The sequence below is a fragment of the Erithacus rubecula genome (assembly GCF_903797595.1).
Source record: "Erithacus rubecula genome assembly, chromosome: 2".
NCBI classification, from domain to species: Eukaryota; Metazoa; Chordata; class Aves; order Passeriformes; family Muscicapidae; genus Erithacus; species Erithacus rubecula.
Genome location: NC_136685.1, coordinates 13,592,185 through 13,615,961, shown reverse-complemented (window position 1 = coordinate 13,615,961; position 23,777 = coordinate 13,592,185). Strand labels below are relative to the sequence as shown.

Genomic DNA, 23,777 nt, shown 5'->3' with positions numbered 1-23,777 from the left:
AAACTCACTCCAAAAACACAATGAAATACCTGAGAAAAAAAGGGGCAGAATTCCATGGAAATGAGTTAAATGTATTACTGAATGCATTACTAAATTTCACATAAAGTAAACTGTTAGGCTTCAAAGCAGTAATGACTAAGCTCACAGAATTACATGCTAACAGAACACACATTCAAACATTAGCTCTTAGATGTCAGGAATCCACTTAAACAGAACATATTTTTATTAGGAAAGAGACTTCGTTTGTTAGCCTCAGCTGAAATGGCTCCATGTTGCTCTAAGATGAGAAGAGAGATTAGAATGAAGTGGGTACAACAAGTATCTTACATATCAAAGAGATGACAAGGAAAAATTACACAGTCCTGGCAACAACCACCCAATCCACAGCCCTGTGGACTGAAACAACCTTATGTCTAATTCTGGGCCTATAAGTAGTCCTACCCACTTAATTGTATTTACTGAAACGTTTTAAGCTAAACATGCATGTAAGGGCTTGCAAAACTGCACTCTAATAATATTTCTGAAAAACACTCCCACTACCCCAAAGTGTCTTTCAAAAGACTTCCAGGAATCCATCTCTCTAGGATCCATTTCATTTTCCTGATTTGTTAAGTAATAATTACTTTGTTAAGTAATTTAAAAATCCATGTCTGGCTATTTATTGTTTATCTAGGGGGGGAAGAACTCAAGACAGCTGAAGAAGCTTCCCACTATGACAGAGAAATCAGTATCTTTTTTTTTGTGAAGTGATGATATATTCACGTTTTGAAAACATCTGAACAAGTATAATACAGATTTTTGATCAGCTGTATTTGATTTTTGACAATAGTGTTGTCAAAAAAATGAAACTGTATGAAAATAACTGCCCAATGCTATTCCCTGGGACCCTCACTTCTCTGAAAATTGCTTTTAGCTTATCTGACCAGGAGATCCAGTACCTACAGAAATTTATCCTGTCATGATTTCTGCATTCAAATGGTAAAAAAATATTTTTTACAGCCCTCAATCTGCTTTGTTGCCAAAAGAGAGCTCTGAATTGCTTAATATCAGGTTAAAAATCGGAAACAAATTGAATATAAAACTGACTGTGGTGACACCACAAGCAGCTATTCTCTCCATAAATTGTATTTCACATAGTTTTCCAACATTTTCAAGCAAAAAATCAAGAATACCAATTCCAGTTACTGCAGTAAACTATTGGCCTGTTTCTTCATGTGAACCTTATGAAGTTCAACAAGGCCAAGTGCCAAGTCAAGGACATGGGCTGGGGTAATCCAGACAGGCTGGGAGATGAAGGAATTGAGAGCAGAACTTTGGGGTGTGGGTGAATGAGAGGCTGGACACGTACCACTGCAGCCCAGAAAGCCAAATGTGTCCTGGACATCCAACCACTGTGGGCAGCAGTGACAGAGGGGATTCTGCCCCTCTGCTCTGCACTGGTGAGAGCCCACCTGCAGAGCTGCATCCAGCTCTGGGATCCCAGCACAAGGACACAGAGATGTTGGAGCAAGTCCAGAGGGATGGAACACATTTCCCATAAGGAAAGACAGAGAATTAGTTTTGCTCAGCCTGGAAAAGAGGCTTCAGGGAGACCTTACTGCAACCGTTTCAAACTTAAAGGGGCTAATTGGAAAGACTAAGAGACCTTTTAGCAGCACCTGTAGTGACAGGACAAGGGGTAACATTTTTAAATTCAAAGATGGTAGATTTATAATGGACATAAGGAGAAATTCTTTACAGTGAGGATGTTGAGACACTGCTTGTCCAGAGAGGCTGTGGATGTTGTCTCTGGAAAAGTTCCAGGTCAGTTTGGATACAACTTGGATCAATCTGGTTTAGTGGACAATGTCCCTGCACACGGCAGGGGGATTGGAACTAAATTATTTTAAAAGTTCCTTACAAGTCAAACTGTTCTGTAATTCTGAAAGAATTCTGTAGTCAGTGCTAAAAACGATACATCGATAGTCAGCTATTTCCTTTTGTAAATGGTAAATGTAAATTTGTAAATGGTACCCATCATTAAAAATATTTCTTTTACCTATAAAATTAAACATTTATTTTCTTTGGAACCTTCAGAATAATTTTGTTTATTATAAATATACCCACCCCTCCATCAAACCTAGAACTAAAACCTTTTTTCTTTAAACAACATTGTCTCAATGCCAACACTACTGATGTACTTGATGATGTTGCCCTGATGTAAGAGTGTAATCAGAAAACTGCTTAAGTGTAAGGTCAAATTACTATTTGCATAATTTAATTCAGTCAGGTATGAAAGCAGGCTGCAATGGTATCTGTCTGCTTTGTGCTGATGTAACAGAACCTACAAATTGGAGATGGAGTAATAATAATATGGCACTAAGAACAACTTTTAGCTAATCACTGGCAGCTAACAACTGAAATTAGTAAATTCTGGCATTTCTTATGTTGATGGATTCCACTATTTCCAGAAGAAAATATGAGCCATTATTTATTTTTAAAACAAGCATGTTTACTCACAGATTCCTGCTTTTTCATAAAATAACAGATTAAAAGGAACAGATTAAAGCACAAAAAATCCATTTAAATTACCTAAATTCAAACACAGGCAAGTACTAATAGGAAATTACTTTCTACTAGCTTTTTTGGAAAATAAATTCTTTCCAGTTTCTACAATTTTCTGTATACAGACTAGCAATAAAATATTATGTTATCCCTGAATGTGATAGCAGGATTTATTTCATTCCTTTATTCTCATTCTCTTTTCTCCTAAGTTTATATTAGCATATTCTAGCTGAACTGAAGTTCTCTGCATTCTGAAAGAAGCTACAGCATTTGCAGAGCAGTACAAAATATTTTTTTCTTGGCCACACATTCTCTTTAAAATTTCATTACCAACACTGTGGTAGAAAATGCAGATGATGGTCTGCATTCAGAAAAAGTACACTGCATATTTTAATCAATAAACACATCATCCACCTGGAACCTAGCTCTTTGAAGAAAGGAGATATGCTGTGGATTTTTTAGTTTGCTTTGGAGAGGTTCAGGATTGCAGGTTGTTTGGAGTTTTTATGTTATTGTGATAGTTCATAGACTCATAGAATATGCTGAGTTGGAAGGAACCCACAAGGATCACTGAGTCCAACTTCAGGCCTTGCACAGGACACCCAAGAAAACACCACGTGCCTGAGAGGATTGTTCAAATGTTTCTTGAGCTCTGTCAGGCTGGTGCTGGGATCACTTCCCTGGGGAGCCTGTTCCAGTGCCCAGCCACCCTCTGAATGAAAAACTTCTTCCTGATACCCAACCTAAACCTCCCCTGACTCAGCTTCATGCTGTTTCCTCCAGTCCTTTCACTGGCTTTGAGAGTGAAAAGATCAGTGCCTGTCCCTCCTCTTCCCCTCCCAATGGAGCTGTAGCTGCAGTGGGGTCTCCCCTCAGTCTCCTCCAGGCTGAACAGACCCAGTGCCCTCAGCCCCTCCTCACTGGCTTCCCCTCAGGGCCCTGCACCATCTTTGTTGCCCTCCCTTGCACACACTTAACAGTTTAATATCATTCTTACACTGTGGCACCCAAAACTGCCCCAGCACTGGAGGTGAGGCTGCCCCAGAGCAGAGCAGGACAATCCCTCCCTTGCCTGGCTGTGATGCTGTCCCTGATGTCCCCAGGACAGGGTTGTCCCTCCTGGCTCCAGGGCTCTGCTGGCTCATGTTCAACTTGCCACTGACCAGAACCCCCAGGTCCCTTCCATGGCACAGCTCTGCAGCCCCTCATTCCTGCAGTCTAAACACACAACTGGGGTTGCACCATCCCAGGTGCAGAATCCAGCACTTGCCCTTGTTAAACTTGGTGATTATTCTGCAAATCTGCCAGGATTAGCTGACAAAATGATTCAGGCTACTTTTAATCTAGGTTAGGTACTCAAGGCAATTCACAACACACCAGCATAAATATTGTGTCACCACCAAGGTGGTGCCTCAGGGAAGTAGGTGGAGCTACTGTTTTAACTGATAGTGAAACTATTTGTGTTGGCCATTTGTTTTTGAATGGATTCATGTAAGTCTTAAAGGAGAAAGATAGGTTAAAAAGTTTCTGAGATCACTGAGGCTTAGTGTATCAGACTGAAAAATTCTCTGTTCTTCAGATTTCTGAGCATTTCTTGTTTTAATATTAAAAGCTGCTTGCTATCTTCATCTAACACTGCACAATTTTATTGGTTCATTTACAAATTCTTCCAAGACAGATGCATTTTTGTTAAATACATAAAAATTTGAGTGGTACTACCCTTAACAATGGAAGCCTTTAAGCAAATACAAAAATATACATACCTTAAAAAAGAAAAATCTAAATTTAGAGTATTAAAGAATAATCCAGAAAACCTTATTCTAATTATCAAGAACCACCAGAAGAATAGACCGTCTGTTCCTCTTCTAAATGCGTTAGTCTCAAGGCAGAAAAGTTACGTTGCTCCATTAATAATAATTATAGTACATATATCTGAGAACACATCTGTCCTCTGCTGTGCCCACCTTTTTCAAAATAAAAGGGCCACTCTGTCTGCTGTATCTTCCTTCAGAGCATTACAGACTACCTGAGAGCACTTAAGCTTGTCTTAATTACTGCTACATTTATATCCACATTACCAACCAGAGTTATCTGACCCAAGCATGGTACTAACCTATTTACTAAGTTTGTGTCTGCAAAATCTCATCTCTTTCTGCTTCTAGAAGTATTCAGGAACAGAGAGAGAATCCTACAGCATTTTTAGGCTTCCCTCATCCCCCATGGACATTCTGACATCTTTGTCTATGGCTGATAGAGATCTTCACAAAGGAACCCACATCCTCAGGAAGTTTGGTCTCAATCTGACAATGAAGTACCTAGTATCTTCAGAATGGCAGGACTATTTCACAGCCTTTGCAAGGTAGTTATTACAAGCAAAGGCTCCTGGGCACTGTAAAAAACTTTAACCAGATACAAAATATTCTTCCCAATTGATAATAGCCCTGCAAGGTAGTGGTATTATCTTCATATACGCAAGTAATGAAATCCTGCCTTTACACCTTGTCATTTAACAGAAGATATGCAGGACTGCCTTCAATTAAAACTTTACCAGAATTTGTTTACAAACTGATATTAAAAATATCGGCTGAGATTATAGTAGTAAAAAAGAAATTTTTAAATAGAAGAATATTTTTCAGTTTATTTAGCTTGTGTTTATTCCACCATAATCACTTTCTTCTTTTTGTGCAAATATATCTTTGGAATACAAAGAATTTTAAAAACCCACAACTGTTAAAAAAAATATGGCAAGAAATTCAGGGCTAAGTGAATATCCTCAATTAATTGAGAAAGCAAAGCAAAATATAAAATAGATTTCAAATTCCTCATGGTTTTATAAGTGGAAAACAGTTTTCCCACAGATTCAATGTTTCCTACATTTTCCTTCAGCTTTGGCAACAAGTGATTCTTACATGGAAAGGCAAGAAAATATTTGCCTAAGACCTGAGCAGATTAATCCCCACAAGAGACACCTGCATCAACTGCTCCCTCAAGGAATTACATTTTTTACATTTGAAGAAAAATTTCATGTATCAAAACCATTAGGGTCAGAAGTGTAGATCGTGGGGAAGAAAAAAAATTTGCATAGGTCTCTTATAAGAGCAGTTCTGCACACATCCTATATGAATATACACAGGTGGAGAGCACACAACCATGACCTAACCAGAAACAGGACAGCCACAATAGCATGGCACCACCCAACAGCAAGCAGAATCACTAGTAACTCTCTACTAAAGCAGAATTTAAATCTGGGGATACAAAGCCCTTGTAGCAACAACAACAGTTTAACAGGTTTACTGCACATTGAATAGGTAAGAGCATGACCCTGGTGTTTCTAGACAAAATTGGATCCCTAAATGATGTTAGTTTCTTATCATTCCTTATTAGCCTACATGGAAAATGTGCATACAACTAGCTACCTACACCTCACTGTCAAAGGGAGTTCAGACATACAAAAAAATAATTATTGAATACAGCGATATGCTCATTTACTCAAATGAAACATTTTCAGAAATCCTCAAATAAGCATTTTCAGAAATAACTCAGGAATAACATGAGATAATTGGTGCTGCTCTTGTTTTACTTGCTGCTGCAGATGTAGCCTTGGAAACCTATTGAGCACTGGCAAGGTTCATTTTAAGCCTAAATTGCTGAATATTTTGACTTAAATCACAGATTCACAGAAGGATACATGGAATATTCTGAGTTGAAAAGGTATTCTGTGAATCCATTTGTGAAACAATAGCAGCACCTGAACCTCTCTGTGAGGTCTCCAGTCCTCTCCTGTAACCACAGCAATGCTTTTGGACAATCTTGGACCAGGAACTTCCCACTAGGGACAGGGCACAATACCACACCAGCTACAGGAGACAACTCTGACACAGACTGAGTTACAGTTATTAGATACAAACTTACAGATGACAGCAATATTCTATCACAATAATGACTTTTTCATTACTTTTGTACATGCAAACAAACACAAAGAAGATAAAAATGTTATGCTTCTCTCACAATCCATATGTGCTTTCAGCATCAGTGACCCTATGATATTACAGCTTCAAGCTCTTCTGTTTCTGCCTCACTTCAATTTTAGAGAGCCCAACAGTGTTAAGATTTCACACATGAGAAAAAAAAAAAAAACAAGGAATAATGGCAGTAAAACCAATACAAACTCCACAATTCAGAAATTTAGTCTGTGTATAAACCCAAGAAAAGTTTCTGTGTACCAAGAAAGGAGTCCAATTACATGGCAGCCTCTTCTGATAAAACTCTAGAAAATAATCTTGAAATCAAAGTAGAACTAGAAAGCTGTATCTTGGAATAAAATGTATCTAAGACATTTCTTCAGTCATGCTTCCTGCATAGTCCAAAAAGGCAAAAGAGCCATTCCTCTCCCCTGTGACATCCAGCATCCATTTGATGTAACACACTGATAAATAGAAATAACTTCAGTGTACATTCACTTGGGTTTTGATTTAACAAAAAATCATTTGCATTGCAAGTATACTGCAATTTTTTTAATTTCCACCTGTCTGTAAGACACACTGCACATCTTCCCTCATAAATTTAGACAGTGTGATTTCAAAACATGAATACCATATCACCATATGAACTATCATCCAACCTATACCAAACATTATTTCAGCAATATGGCATAAGCAGAACAGTCCTTCTATGTAGAAAATGTAAATAAGCTCTGAAGCTGGGCTCAATGCTGTCTCTGATTTTCTGATTTAGTGAAGTCCTGCAGTAGAGAAATATAAGATAAATCCAGGAGCTTTTTAAATAATGAACAACGTCATACCTTACAAAACTGTTCAAGTTACATATTCTACTTTATATCTGTCAAAATTTGCCAAAGATGTTTTCACAGGTAGAGAGAGGACATTTGGGACTTCTGCTACTTGAGAAACACTGCAAGATACATGTGGGAACAAATACTGGTATTTCTTCTAAAAAATGAGAGCACTGAAATAGTTTATTTTGACACTTAAATTGCCTTTCTTCAGAAGCAGTCAACCATTAAAATAGATGAAATGATTCACACCTCATGGTGCTACTGTTTCAGGCTTCCACGCACATGAACCATTCTTCATCATACTGTCCATATTTAGAGGTTTTCTTCATAATCCTAGCAGAAATAATTTCTAAAACAAAGAACTAGTTAGATGTCTATGATTAAAAGGAATTAATTTTTTTTTTCAGCAGATATAGCTTATATTAGTGCATGTATTATTTACCTTTTAATACAATCTTAAAATATTCCTGACACAGAACACCACATGTATACAAAACAATGTTCAGGCTTCCTCATTTGCTCTTACATTCAGGTTTTACCAGCAAAATTCTGACAACAGAGTTGTCACTGGCAATAATGCCACATTTGCAGAATAAGACAAATCCCTCAGTTCTAGGAAGATGACGAATAATAAAGATGGAGAATAAGGAAAATAACTGAAAAATACAATAAAAAAGAAGCACATTCCATAAAATTAAACTAATACTGAAAAATGAATTTAAAGACAATTTTAAAAAATGGCTTTATAAAACTTAAGATTTAGTAATAGGATTTTTTTTTAAAATGCAGTTATATTCAAATTTCGCTATCAGATCTACACCTCAGTTCAGGTGCTTGTAATACCAGCATGGATGCAAGTCTTAAGTTTAGCAGAACTATTATTTTGTGTTCACAGACAAAAAAAAAAAAAGTAGAATAATATTAATAATAATGTAATTAATTATAGCAGCAGCTGCAATACAATAATAAACTGTCAGTACCTGCTTGCCAGATGAGTAATTCAATTAGTTGTTCTCAGTCATTTTTCATATAAAAGAACATAAAATAAAAGGCGGGGAGGGGGTATTTTATAATCCAGCTTTATACACCTAAAGAGGTCAATAAATTGAATAGGCCAAGAAATAAAAACTATGGCTTAATGTCTAAGTGGGCTAATTTTTACGGTTGGAGGAGGAGGTCCTGAGATGTTCCCTGAAGGAAACAGATTGTTCGTGCATACCCCTGGCATTGGAAAGGTTTTCATTACTCACTAAACCAAAAGTTTCCAATGTGGTATTATTTACTGCTCTTCTCCATTTTCCTAAACTATTGGAAGGAATAATTCTATTCCTAAATTGAGAGACTTCATGGTTATTTTATCACAAAAATTTAAAATTCCACAAAAAAATCCCTAATTCAGGAGTCAAACATAGTTATAAAATTGTGCAAGAAGGGGTACAATTAATATGAAGCAACCCTATAAGATCTTTTATCCATTTACTGAAGCTTGTTTCCAATGACTTTAGCTGCACATTCTAGAAGCCCATCATAATATACCCTTCCCTACACAGCAGATGCTGCTAAAAGTAGTTGACAAATAAAAATCTGTGTCCTAAAGATGAAACAAATGACAAGCTTTTCTCCCTAATTTTGCACTTAACATAATCAGCACTAAACTGAAAACAGAGACCAGAACAAACCAGTTTCAGATACCACAAGGAAAACCAGTTTAAAACTACTTTCTGTATGAAACAGAATAGTTTCATAGCATAGGCAAGCCAAATGTTTGTATACCCCTCAAACAAAACCTGTGCTATTACTATTTCTAGAGCATAACGTCTTTGAAAGTATGCACATATACAGTACTGTGAATTTATCAATGCAGCACTCTTCATTTCAAAAGAAAAATAAAGAGGGTCAATCAAGTTGTACAGTAGCAACAAACACAAGCATATTTCCAAATTCAGAGCTCATTCAATAAAAATAATGCACAAAGAACACCTGAAGATGCTTCTGTCTATATATTCCATACAAGTGTAAAACTATGCTGTTAAGAGAACTATGTTTGATATTTAATCAACAATTAAGCTACAGACTTTGGACGCCTACATGTAACAGCAGAGACATGGACAAAGAACAATGAAGTGCTACAGCCTTTAAATAGTAATCAAGATTTTAGTTAAACTTTAAATAGCAATTGCAAGAAAGTGTGGAGGCATTTTTCTTCCAGTTATTTATTTATTTGGTGACAGTAACAGTCAATATTATGTGTTTTGAGATTAAGAAAAAATAAGTGTATTTGCTAAAGCTTAGCTTTTCTCACAGTTTTTCAAGCCTACTTTCATGCCTGTATGTGACCTCCCTTTCATTTCCTCCTGAAGAAAAGTACAAGAAAATTCTTGTGTTTGGATGAGTCACCCAAACTTTATCTTGCTTTATGTAGGATCCTGCAATTCTGTACTTTAAATACAGACTAATAAAATTAGCACCCATGATTTAGAACAGCAAAAAGGCAATAGAGAATCACTTGATTACATGAATCCTCAAGGTTTAGAATTAAACACTTAGGCATAACTTATTTGTGATCATTTTTTTAATGGCATAAGTCTATTCTAAATATTATTCTTCAGTACATCTTAAAAATAAAGCTTCATCATCATCATCATCATCATCTCCATTTCATAGAGCTGAAATGAAGAAAGATTTGTCTGAAGTGAAAAAGTGATAGCAGTAGATTAGGGTTCAGACCCTCCTGCATATAATTTTTTCTATTATTCTCTGTACCATCTGAACAACACTATCCAAAAAAAAAGAAAAAAAAAAAAGAGAACTTACTACAGAATTAAAGTAACAATTCTCTGAACACTAACATCATAACTCATTAGTCTTCATCTGTGCACACAAAAACCACAAACTATGTGACTGGTTATTTTCGCAAAAGATTTGACTTAGGTAAGCCATTCTACATGAAATAAAATTAATGGAAGACAAGCATAATCAAAAACCCACTGTATGTGGCACCCAGATTATCTTCCTTCTCATGTCTATCACCTTCTCCACCCTACAACAAATGAAGCAGAACAGGAGGCATGTTTCACATGACAATGAAATCTGTGTCCAACCAACAACAAAACTCCATACTTCACAGACAAAAAAGCCCCTCTCTCAATAGCTTCAACAGAAGCAGACAGACACACAGAAAATGCTAAGACCATATCACATAAAGCACCTGTTACAGACTGAAACTATCCAACATAGTGAAATGTGGACAAAATTCACAATCTTCCAAATATTCCAACCCCTCTGCACATTAGGGGCACAATCACTGATTCAAGCATACAGTATTACAACTCTGTTAGCAGGCAGTGAATGCAATGCTGCCAATGAAGGATGCAGGTGATGCTCACCTGCACGCAGGCAGCTGGCTCGAGGCCAGGCACAGGGATGCTCTGCAGGCAGTGTGAGGCTGCTCCGACACTACACTGCTGCAGGAGCTCCACACGCACCAGGTGAGGCTGGGGAACTGAGCGCTACATTCAACCTCGTGTTTACACTGTGAAAAGCTCATTAAAACAGGTTTATTACTAGCCAAGTCTGCCAATATAAACACTGTATTCTTGTTCTTAACCAATGGGATGCACCAAGAAAAAAGGATTTCAAATAAATTTGTTACCAGAAACATTCGCTGCTTTTTAGTGTAACAGTTTAGAAGAAACCTTGGACACAATATAGCATTCTTTCCCCCATAACTCCCCATGCTTATGAATTATAAAAACATACAGACTTTTTTTTTTATATCTTTCATTATGTAAAATTCTACTACCAAATTTCAATCACTCTCATCTTTAAAATTCAAAGTCAGCTCCTCTGTGATACTGATACAATTCCAGTCATATTTTGTAGATCAAACACTGGCAAGAAATTGTCAACTGATTACTGTGGAGATTGGCTACTGAGGTAGCACTTTTCTTTCTTTTTAAATTAGGCAGCTTTTGTTATGGACTGCATTACTAGACAAAGAGCCAAATGCTTTGGCACTGCTCTGCCATTAGTTAGAATTGAAAATGCACTTTAAAAATCAGGTTCTAATGAACATTTGCACACATTCCAACTGAAACTGAGAGTACTAATATTTGGAAAAGTAACAGTTCCTGAATTTTTATTCCAGCACATATAAAGCAGAAGAAAACTCTGCTAACTTGATAGTGTAGGTGTATTTATGTTTCTCTTAAATTGTTACAAAGATTGAACAATTAAAGGATACTAAATGACACACACTGCAATCTGATAAACAGAGATGAAATACTGGGAGTGAAGATGCCTATTGTGAATATACACACAAAATCTGCAAGCACCTCATGTGGCAGTAAAAAGGCCTGAAGCTGAGCAAAATGTTCATTTTGCTTACTAAAACCAGAAGTGAAACACTCAATCCTAGTGTAGAATAAGACAGAATATAAAAACACATAAAGCTGTCAAAAAACCAGAACTCTCTCTTTCCAGCTAACTATACTGCTATATATAAATCCATCAGAGGGGAACAATTAACAAAAGACAGTTCTGTTTCCTTAAGGATCATAATTTTTAAGTCTGCAGTAGATGCTCTAAAATTACAGATGAAAAATAGAACATTTATAGAAAGAGTTAGAAACTAAGACAAATAACAGCACAGGAAATACAACAAGAAAAGGTTATTTCTTCAAGAACACAGAATCATCTGACCTTCCAATTACTTAGTAGGCAGTAAATTTTAGATCAGATCCTGCTAACTGCTACATTTCCATCTCTTCCCTGTACTTGCTGGCTCAAATTAACACAACAGATTGTTCTTGCTGATTTAAAATAGTATGTGGCAATAAATTCAGGAAAGTGAAACAACTTTCATATTAAATATGAAATACTTTAAGACTAAAATCTTGCTAAGGGATACCTTGTATCTGCCATGATGACCTGAAGACCCTGAATTACCAGAGCTCAGACTAGTGATCTGCTCAATTAACACTCTTGGTAAAAGGTTGGCATCTACTCAATTGATGAGATCTTTATGGACAGATGCACCTATTGAAAGCATGGGAGTCACAGCTGTATCTCCAATCCACTTTTCATTAAGAAGAAAATTCCAGGGTCTTGATGGCAACGATCCATGCAGATGAACATCTATTCATGTTCAAACTAGTGTAAATACACAATTTACTGGGCAGCTTTATTAAAAAATAAATTAATGGCAAATTAGTTCAATTTGGGTTTGTGGGTTTGGATTTTTTGGGTTCCTAATGCATGTATTTTCTGAGACATTCAAGCACTCTCCTGCTAATCATCTCTCCATTTCTCAGTCCACCATGCTTGCATTCCAGCATAGCCCAGCACTGTGCTCACAATTTCACCACTGCACTGCCTAATTAACAGTTTTAAGAGCTCCTTCTTTCAAAAGCTGACACAACCACAGCAGAGCAGGCAGAATATACTCTGCAACATTTTACACCTCCAGTGTAATGTCAAACTTCAAGCTTAACACTAAAATCCTGAGGCTTGCACTGAATTAGTGAGTCCAAGGGCAAACATCAGTGCCTTTCCCTGGACAACTGCTCCCGAGCAGCTCCAGGCCAGGCACAGCACTGCAGGAAGAGGTTGGTAAGATTTACCAGAGCTGTTCATCCCCACCACTCAACTCAAGAGTTCAGCATGTGCTGAAGTGATACAATTACACATGGCAAGGAAGCAGAGGTCTGGATTAGTTTTACACAGCCTACAGTGACCTATCTGCTCTTGTTTTAGAGCAGGTAACACTTGCCAATGCACCCCTAGATAATGTGTATTAAATACTATCAAAAATAACTCAGTTCACACTGTAGATAGAGCTTATATGCAAAATCATAAGTGCACAAATGTATTCGAGCACCGTTATGCTCTCCTTAAATTTAGCTGTCAACTCAGAACCATTCGGTAGGAATGTATTTATAGAAGGGTTTCTTATGGATCACCCAAGGTCAAATGCCATTAAGTGCCATCACCCATGTGTACATGCAGTACACATAAAAGTGTCACTTCATTAAATTAGTGGATGACACAACTGGCAGAAAAGATATTGTAGCTTTACAAAGTAATCTGCACGATCTAAACATAATTCAGAAAACAGGTTTTCATTACCACTAATGCACTGTTACATGCCCAAAAAGAGTCAGACCATAGAAAAGCTGTGACAATATCAAAATTATTTATCTTAGCATAGGCAACCTAACAACAGGCTTTCAACAAGATACAGTGAGAGAAGGAACACTCAGCCAATGCCTCAATGAGGCTGCAAAACCACTTCCCTTTGTAGATGTCTTTGCTGACACCTATCACAGCACCGAGTACACAGTTCTAGCATTCCTCTTTTCATCTCTTTATCAGACCAAAACCAGAACCCCACCAAGTGCTGGCTGTGCAGCTCATCCATGCTAATAATTAGAAAGTCCTCCATGACTTTTTTTTTTTTTTTTTAATTTAGAAGAAAAAGGGTGGTAATAACCACGCCACACATTTTAGTTGGTTGCTTGCTTGCTTGTTTTCTGGGATGTTTTATTTTGTCTTCATAACTGCCTGCAAGAACAAACTAAATGTGGAGTTCTCCATCTTGTAATGCCTCTGCATTAAGAATGCATAGGTCTTTTTGGAATATATGCTTTAATCAAACACAAATAGTTATGCTCAAGACAGGCATTAATAACAACTGTTAAAGCACACAAGAGAGCAAAAATCCCATTAGAAAACCTAACAGTCTCTCCTGAGCCCCGAAGGGGGATGGGAGGAACATCATCCATCAAAGTATTTGGCTTCATAGATTCTCCTGCTGAAGAAACAGATGGATGTGGTCAGCCATCCTGTGGTCAGGAAGGTACGCAAAGAAAGTCTCTTCATTTAGAGCCACTGAATAAAACATCTCTTGATGACAGTGGAATTGCTATCTAGAGAAAGACAGCTTATTACCTCAGCTTCTCACATCTTTCAAATTTACACCATGTGTTATAGATTAACAGCTACTTTTTTTGCTTTTTACGGCTTCCCAAAAATAAAGCATGCACACAAAATACAGAATAGCAGCTGTTTATGACTTTTTACACTGTAAGGAAATGAATTCCATTTTGAATTCCATTCCACATTTTTAGTTTTGGTTATGTTATTTTTGGAGGATGGAATAGTGGCATTCCAGCTAGTCTTTTTAAGATGCTTTCCCTAACTCTCAGTTCATGTTGCTGTATTTCTAGTTTTAACTGAAAACACATTTCCACTTTTGATAATTTACCCTGAAAGTGAGCTGTTCAGTAAACAAGTAAATTCTTCAATATGAATATGATGTTTTCATACCCAGACTATTTAGCAGCACACCAATGCAAAATTAATGTCAAATAGCATAAAGCAACAATACCAGAGACCAAAAGAAAGCGTTTTAAAAAAATATATTTAGGAAATCTGTTGCAAATTTCCTAAATAAGAATAACAAATAGTTCATTATTTCATACACAGATGTGTAGACTGCACAAAATAGGAAATTTGATTGGTTAGCATTATATTTTATTTGCTGCTAATTTTTTAAACAATACTTACAGACAGAGTGCAGTGATGACCCTTACTATAAAAAAAATGCATTTACAATCCAGGTAACACTGTCCCATGGTTAGCTTTCTCAATGTATTACATGAAGCAATCTACATTGCTAGCATATAAAACAAACAAACAAACAAAAAAAATCAAGTTCTATGCAGTCTAGTCTCAATTTTGTAGCTAAGATTTCTCTTCAGAAACACAAACATATTTTAGTGCATTCAATCTATGTCCAAAGCATGGGAGGTGAGAGAATAAAAGAATCATGCTGTTGAGTGTAAAAGCAGAGTGTGAAAAAGTCTACTGGGGTTAAGTATTAACCTGATGCATTTTTCAGAACGACTGTACTATTTTTAACTGTTCTTTTTTGGCCACAGGTCAAAGTTTTCCTAGCAAAATACCAAAGTGAAAATGCTGGGAGCGAAGCCCAGAGGCAGCTCTCTTTGCTTTGGCCTAGGCAAAAACTTATCTGAGTCCAGTCAGATATGTAGCAGAGTTTCCCACTCCCCTCCATTGACTATGGCTGTTATTATGCCTCTAAACATCTATGAGAGGAGTAACACAGCACCACAGCCTCAGGAAGAACATTTTTCAGATGTTATAGGAAATTCCTATATTCTCCACACAGCACAGGCATACATTCTGTTCAGTCAGTTCCTGTATTTTTGGCCAAACAGAACTGAGTCATTTGAAAGCACAAAAAAAGACACAGTGTAAGCGCCTTGAGCAACTCTTGGAAGGACTGGGATTTATTCCCCTTTTTTTGGCTCCTCATAACTGGGACACATTGGAAATCTTTGGGGCAGACTAGAAATAAAAGAATTGAAGACCCTAAAGTTCAGTTAAAATACTAATAATTATAATACTAACAATGATAATAAAGATAAAGACAATGATAACGATAATGATAATAATCTGTCTCTTGGCCGCCTTTCTAGAGTTCAGATGGTTAAATGGGGAAATCTAACGCCTTTCACATTCTTCCCGAGGGCACAGATTTCTCACTAAAGTAAATTGCATTTTATACACTCACACAGAAAAATGCTATTTGAAAAAAGCAGGATACAGACGAATCAATTTGCCTCAATGAAAAATAACTGTGACCCTACTGGACCCCCCAGTTGCATTTCTCCCTTAGGCGTGTCCCCTTTTCCTGAATTATTTCCACATCACACAGCAACCTCAGCTTCAGCAGGGGACGTTTCACAGGGGGTGAGCGATGGGTGCCCGGCAGCGCACACAAAGGCAGGTACTTGGGGCACGGACACGCTGTGATTACTAGGCGCGAAAGCCAACGGTGCGAACGATGCTGGGAGAGAAAACAAGGCGCTTTCCTCTCCGCGGATCAGATCTCGCCAGGGACGCTTCTCACTTTCCCCCAAATAAGATGCAGCTAACCGGAGCGCTCGCTCTCGTCTCACAGCGCCGTGCGCGTCCCCCGGCTCGGCACAGTCCTGGGGGCGAGGGCCGCTCCCGCCGCCTCCCCGCTGCCGGCGGCCCGGCCGGGGGCGTGGAGACGATCCTTCGTCCTCCCCCAGGAAAGCACTTTCAGGACGCGGGAGCCCTTTCCTTCCTTTCCGTTCCCTCCCGCCCGCCTGAGGCGAGGGCAACGCTCCCTTTGTTCCCCCGCCGAGCGCTCCCCCCGGGCGCGGCCGCCCCTCACCAGCAAGCTCTCCACGTTGACCGGGGAGCGCGGGTCGCGGATCATGGACTCCAGCTTCCTCTGGCGGCCCTCGAGCATCCCCGCCGCCGGCTCCAGCGCTTCGGCCGCCAGGGTAGCCGCCGACATCTTCCCCGCCGGCTGCTGGCTCATCCTCCGGCCCGCCTAGTGCCGGGCCCGCGGAGGGCACTGCGCGGGGCCGCCCGGCGGGCCTAGCGCGGCGGCGAGCCCGGGAAGGGCGGGGGCGGCGAGGCGGGAGCGGAGGGCAGCGCCACCGGTGGCGGCCGCCCGGGCATGAAGGGCGAGGGAAAACGGCCGCTGCTCCGCCCGGCGCGGGGAGAGGGAGGGGAGAGAGCTGGAAGGGAGGGACGGAGCGCTTCCCGCCGTGCCCCCGCCTCTCCCCGCTCAGGGCGTCCCTCGGCGGCCGCTCCGAGGGCGGGGGGAGGCGGGGAGCGGAGGGGGAGCGGCCGCGCGGGGTCGGGCTCAGAGCGCGGCTCCCTCTGCGGCGCTCGCCGGCCGCTGGGGCGGGAGCGGCGATCCCCGCCGGCCTGGCTTTCCCTCGCCGCTGTCTCCGCGTTCCGCCCCCGGCCGGCCCGGCCCCGCGCAGGCCGCTCCCCTACCCACAAGGCCCCGCTACGAGCGGCGCATTGTTCGGCGCCCGCTCCGCGCCCGGCTGCGCGCTGCGCTCGGCGGGGCCGCGCCGGGCCTGGGCGAGGCAGCCCCTCGGACGGGGCTGTGTCCATCTGCCGCAAGAGACCTCACCCTGCCCGCATGGCGTCCAGCACACACGGAAAAAAGCGAAAAATACTTGAGAAGGTGGGCGAGCAGCGCTTCACACAGAGCAGCAGCGCTCGCGGCATGAATCAGAGATTCGAGGAATGGTTTCAGTTGGAAAGGACCTTAAATATAATCTCATTCCAAATCCCCTGCCGTGGGCAGTGGCACCTTTCACTCGGCCGGATTGCTCAGAGCTCCGTCCAGCCTGGCCGGAGCACGTCAGGGAAGGGGCCTTCACAATTCCCCTGGGACACGTATTCCAGTGCCTCACCACACTCATCGTGAAGATTTTTTTCCCCCCCAATATCTAATCTAAGCCTACACTCCTTGAATTTGAAGCCATTCACCCTTGTTTCATCGCTACGTGCTCTTGTCAATAGTCTTGCCCTATCTTCAGGTGTTGAAAGGCCACAATAAGATCACCCCAAAGCGTTCTCTTTTCCAGACTGAACAATCCAAATTCTCTCCTAGGAGAAGTACTCCATCCCTCTCCTGCGTGTATATCCTACATGTTGGAGAGGGAGGATGGAGAACTAGGCATTGAGGAGCTGTGCTGGAGAAGGTGCACAGCACACTGCTGTCCCCTGAGGAAGAGGAGCCTCCTCGGTGCTGGAGATGGGTGCAGCCACCGTGCCACGCTCGGGGACACTCTGAGGGGACAGGATGCTGTTTGTCAGAGCCAGGCAAGAGAGGCTACAGCAGGGAGGGTGCCACTGATGCCTGAGCTGTCACCAAAGGGATGGGTGGGGAGTTGGAGGGTAGGGATGCTCCATGGATTGGCATGTGAGGTTGTGGCCAAACTATGGTTCCAGCAGACCTGAGGTGTGTCTGCTGGGCAGATGTCAGAGGGCAGAACAAGAGAGACTGTGGAAGTGTCATTTGCTGAGGTGCAGGGACCTCAGGGAGGAAAGGTTAACATTTTACCGTGTTGACTTTCAGCTGATAGCTGGATGGCAGTGAGCTGATGTCAGAAAAGTGGCCCAATATTTTAACTTTAAAGGAAGAGGAGAGAGAGTCAGAGAAGTAAATATGTGAGTCACTTGCATGGCTTTGAACGAGATCATTCTCACTGATATTCTGAGTCAGGGCTCTGGTGCTGAACAACTCCCAACTTGAGGGAAGGTCTGCTCTGAATATCCACCCAAACCCCATAACTGCTTTTACAGTCCACTGAGTAAAAATCTTCAAGCCTGACAGAAACACGCACACACATGAACATTTTGAAAAGTCAGATTGGGTGTTACCACTCATGCTTTACAGTGAACTACACTGAATTTGTGAGTTTTCTGAAGGAATTGGTGAAATCTGTTTGGGAGAGGCACTGGTTATTTATATCTTAGGACTACTTCATCTTCAAAACAGATTACAATCTGCTTAACTGCAGCACCACAAAAAAAAATATTACATAAAAATTACATAGTCTCCTTGAGCAGTTTACTTTGCTAGGAGATAAAAGTAAGTGTGACAGTGAGTTGGCTTGCTCCTAGGAGGATATGTGGGTAGTAGCTGGATCATAAAGTTACACAGCCTCACAAAACAACAGTTCAAAACTCCAAATTATCTAAAATAAACATGATTACTTAACTTACAGCGTATTCATTGGCTAATTTTTATAATTGGCACAACAAAAATATTTTGACTTTTAAAAAGGATTTAAAACAGGTTTGAGCAACAGACCAAATGTGAGGAGTATGTCTCTAGTTATCAATAAGGAGCTTGTGCTAAGTTCTGTTACTGTGAACAGCAAATTTGGGGGTGATTTCAATGGGCTCGGAATTGAGGACCAGGTAATGTGATGATCTAAGCTCCAGTTTCCTCTTGGCCATGGGCAAGGTGCTTCTCTTTCCTTCAGTTTTCCTTATTTATAAGCTTTATAAAAACTGAGTTTTAGCTTATGTGATTTAATGACATTGTTCAGGGTGCTTCTAAACAAAGGTAACAAAGAAAATCTTAAATAAGCATAACAGCCCTTTTTATGCAGGAAAAATGATGTGACTTCAAAAGCAAGTGTGTAGAAACTACCTTCTTGAAATTCTTGCCCAATAGATCTGTTCTTCCACCCTTCAGGACATATCTGTTAACTGACTAAACAAGTTTTACTCTTGCAGGGACAAATTGACAATGGTAGTCAGCTGAATTCCTTTGTACGACACAAATCCTCAACAAAATCATCAGCAGAAGATTTATTGCTGGTTATAAGTGACTAAGTGACAAAAATAGTACTCAGAAAGTCAGATCCTTCTCTCAGTGTTTGTAAAAAACACTGTTTTAACATGCCCTAGAGGAAAAATAATACCCTCTTCTCTGGTCTTTTTACAGTTCTACCTTTTCTGCCTAGTGGTGTAAATCTCTCAGGGTATCACCTATTCCTACAATGACCATCTAAGGAAGAACTGTTCCTACCCACTCTGTGTATACTATATAGTATGTATAGTTTTGAAGTCCCATGCAGTGAATTGTCAAGTGCTGTTTCCTATGTTTTGTAAGGCAAAGTTCAAGCCTTCCAGCATGCCTGCTGTAGCTTTAAGCCTATGACTTCACAGTTGAGTTCATCTCTCTGTCTGCTCCCTAAAATGCTGCTGAACTCTTTAGATATCTACTGTCCAAGTATGTTTTAGGTGTCCCAAGGCAGTAGGGAATTTGCTGTTGACCATTTTCAGAACTGGCTACATTTTATAGAAAAATATTTTTAAGAAGTTGGTAAATGGGACTTTACTGGTTGAGAGCCACCAGCTTCAGGTTGTTCCTTTAGGGTATTCCATAGTGATCAAGCCTACTCAGGGAGAAAAGGGATTTGGTTTTGGACCTCAGGTATGCTGTCACTACTACTGCAAAAGAAGCAAAAGGAGACAAACTACCCATGTGTGCATCTGTTTTAAGAGAAGGGGCTGTGCTTTTAGCACTTGCTGCTGGCTAAGTAAGACTTTTGCAAATCCTCTTTTCAGGCTCTTACTCTGCAAGTATTTGAAGAATATAAGAGCACTACCAACAGGGGAGCTGATTCTCCTAATACCTGGAGTCTCTAAAATTTAGGTTTAGCATCTTGTGAATCTAGTCCATTTTTGTGTTTTGCATATGGGAGAACAGATAGAAGAGCTGAGTGAGTTGCCAGTGATTTCATGGACTGCCTCTGTCCAGTGACATGAATCAATTATATCCAAATGACAACCAAATTGTGGCAACAGAGTAAGAAGGACAAAACACCTTTCAATAGTCCAAGCAAATACAGTCTTTGAAAGCTGCCAGAATTAAACCATATCAGGCTGCTACAGGCAAATGTGCATAACTATCGTCACTCACTCAGGACACTGCACTGACGTGGATCAGTGTTGTGATGGAAATAGGACAAGAGGTCATTTTTTAGATAATGAGGTCTTGAGACTTTGGAGGGTGTAGAAAATAATGTAGATTTGTCATTAGTACAGGGGTCTCTTTACTTTTAGATTCATAAATATGACACAGGGGTGAAAAGGAATGTAAGTTTATTGTGGGTTTTGTTTGTTTTAAGTTTCCTTTCTCACGTGCTAATGTTCAATCAGCCTAAAGGTTAATAAATTATTTTTTCTGGATTAAAAATAAACTTCTTCTTCATTTTAGGTTAATGAAAACAGACAGGAAGAAAGGTACACAACTTGTGTACATAGAAGTTATGTTTTTTAAGGACTTGTAAAGTCAGCCACAATCTTCATCATTGATATACTGATTCCAGTGTTTTCTTGGGACAAATATCACAGTTATGTAAAGTTCACAAAAAAACCCCAACATTACTTAACTTTCTTTCATTTAATTCATCTCTTGCATTGCAACTAGAGGCTTTAAATGCATTTCCAAACCAGCCTCAGTAAGACTGACACTACCACATCAATTACTAGCACAGGCCAGCTGTAAAATTACAAAACCATTCAGCCATCTGTATAATTAAACACAAACCAAAGCAATCAAGCAAATGTTAAAGAAAATGTCTTCATCTGGTAAGCTTTGTAGGCAAAGGCCTGTATCTACTGTATTGCTTGGGAAGGGATGTACCTTTGTCTCTGAAGGTGTGCCAGGTGGCTGCTTCCCATTCTTTCAAACAGCATATATAGCTGATAAATACAGAACTATTAGTTGGTACTGTCTGTTGCTGTGTTAAAGTCACTATCTTAAGCACAAATACCAGAGAATCAAGAAAAGGAGGTGTGAATCAAGAGTGCCTTCATAATGCCTGGGTGTGTCTGATAACACAGGACTTGGTCTCTGCCTGGCTCTTAATTGCTTACATAATTCTCCCCAGCTAAATAACATTGCTTTTGTTAATAAGGCAGTTTCGTAGTTTCTTGGATGCATTGGGAAGCCAGAGGTGAAGCTGTGAATCTAGGTTAATTGAAGTGCTTATGTGGTGGTGATGTGCCAGATTCTTTGCTGTAGGTCTCAGGAGGAAACTTGCAGTAAGTGTAGCTTGGAGAGTAAGGACAAATTGACCTTGAGTTTTCCTTTGCTGCTCTGTGCATTTGGATGAAGCTTAGGGCTCTATGGCCCTTAGGTGTAAGTCACAGCAGTTTGAGAGACTGCTGTGATTTATGAAATCCTTGCTGTTATGCTGGCAGGAGGCTGTTTGTACCTCACAGTACTTGGAGCAGAGGAGGGTTTCTGTCACTCTTCTTTCTGCTGTGAGCATTATGTCCAGCACTTCCTTTACATGACACCTCATAAAGGTTGAAATATTGGAAATACATGGAAGTACAACACTGCTGGTCCTTTGGAAGTGCTGGCCAGAGCTTCTCAAAGCTGTCTCTGCTCCTTTTAATTTGACAAGGGGACTAGGGATTGATTCAGACCTGTCACGTGAATGCCTGTAACAATCTGTTCCAGTGAACACATACCTGTAAAAACAAAAGCATTTCTGATAGTTTATTCTGTATTTAAGATCAAACATTTAAACATTAGCTTCTCAAAATGGAACCTAAAAGACAGAATTGGGGAAATAAGCTCCTTATAGAAAATCTGAGGAGAATGAGACATGTTAGAAAGGGGGCCCAATTTGATACCAAATGGAAATTATGAGAAATGTGGACAAAGTCCCATGTTTTCCTAGAGGAGATATAATCTGAACCAGCATGTTCATCCTGATCTGATCCAGAATTCTTTAGCATAACAAGAACCTATGTACATCTTCTCCATTCTCCATCCTGTGGCAATTCATGTTGCACAATTCACCTTCAAATAAATTTCCTAGACACTACCTTGCAAGATGGTGTGTGGTTTTGCAGAAAATTGCATTAATAAGAAATGGGATGCTGGGAAGAAAAGGCTCTGCAGCCTTTCAATGAGAACACTCAGCAGGCTGGAGGCAGAGGTAGGTAGCAAACTTAGTGACCTTCATAGTTAGACAGCTTTTGAGTATTTTTTAAATTGTATTCTTGGATTTTAGTGTAAGAACCACTGTAGGCATCTAATCAATCCTTCTTTTGATCTGGCCTTTTGCCATAAGTATGCAAGAACTGGCTTGGAAAATGACAGTAAAACCCCAGGCACTGAATGCTCCCTGCAATTAGGGGGAAATGCCAGTAGAAGATGACTTGGACAAGCTAAAAAAAGCTTATTAGTGGAGAGGTTCTGTGTGCATCTCTGAATACCCACATTATGTGTCTCTGCATTAGCACTGTCATTCCTGTGATCTGCTTTTCATCAAGACTTAGCTACTGTTAACTGTGGGGAAACTGAGCCAGTCTAGCTGATACTGGGGTGTAAACAACTACAGCTGCTGTGCCTGCTCTCAGGGAACTTGCAGGGGCTGTTAGATATGAATGAGAACAGTTGTGAGTGCACCAGTGAAGACATGGCTTTGCACATTAAGGATTAACATCTCTGAGAAATGACAGCATTTTGTATTTAAACAGCATCAGAGTCAAAGAGGGAGGAAGGAAGGGAGGAAGGGAGGAAGGGAGGAAGGGAGGAAGGGAGGAAGGGAGCAAGGGAGGAAGGGAGGAAGGAAGGAAGGGAGGAAGGGAGGAAGGGAGGAAGGGAGGAAGGGAGGAAGGGAGGAAGGAAGGAAGGAAGGAAGGAAGGAAGGAAGGAAGGAAGGAAGGAAGGAAGGAAGGAAGGAAGGAAGGAAGGAAGGAAGGAAGGAAGGAAGGAAGGAAGGAAGGAGGAAGGAAGGAAGGAAGGAAGGAAGGAAGGAAGGAAGGAAGGAAGGAAGGAAGGAAGGAAGGAAGGAAGGAAGGAAGGAAAGAAGGAAGGAAGGAAGGAAGGAAGGAAGGAAGGAAGGAAGGAAGGAAGGAAGGAAGGGAGGGAGGGGAGGGAGGGAGGGAGGGAAGGAAGGGAGGGAGGGGAGGGAGGGAGGGAGGGAGGGAAAGGGAGGGAAAGGGAGGGAAAGGGAGGGAAAGGGAGAGGGAGAGGGAGAGGGAGAGGGAAAGGGAAAGGAAAGGAAAGGAAAGGAAAGGAAAGGAAAGGAAAGGA

The 23,777-nt window shown here is 40.5% G+C and overlaps 1 protein-coding gene across 5 annotated transcripts in view; it reads right to left on the bottom strand.

Annotated features, from left to right (window-relative positions):
• ROCK2 (Rho associated coiled-coil containing protein kinase 2) overlaps positions 1 to 16,987 on the bottom strand; it is a 98,317-nt gene extending 81,330 nt beyond the window's left edge. For all 5 annotated transcript variants that reach the window (XM_079298065.1, XM_079298067.1, XM_079298068.1 and 2 more), the window contains exon 1: positions 16,566 to 16,987. In XM_079298065.1, coding sequence (XP_079154191.1) covers positions 16,566 to 16,715 — 150 coding nt within the window. In that variant the 5' untranslated portion in view covers positions 16,716 to 16,987. The remainder of the gene's footprint in view (positions 1 to 16,565) is intronic.
• Between the last annotated feature and the right edge of the window lie 6,790 nt (positions 16,988 to 23,777).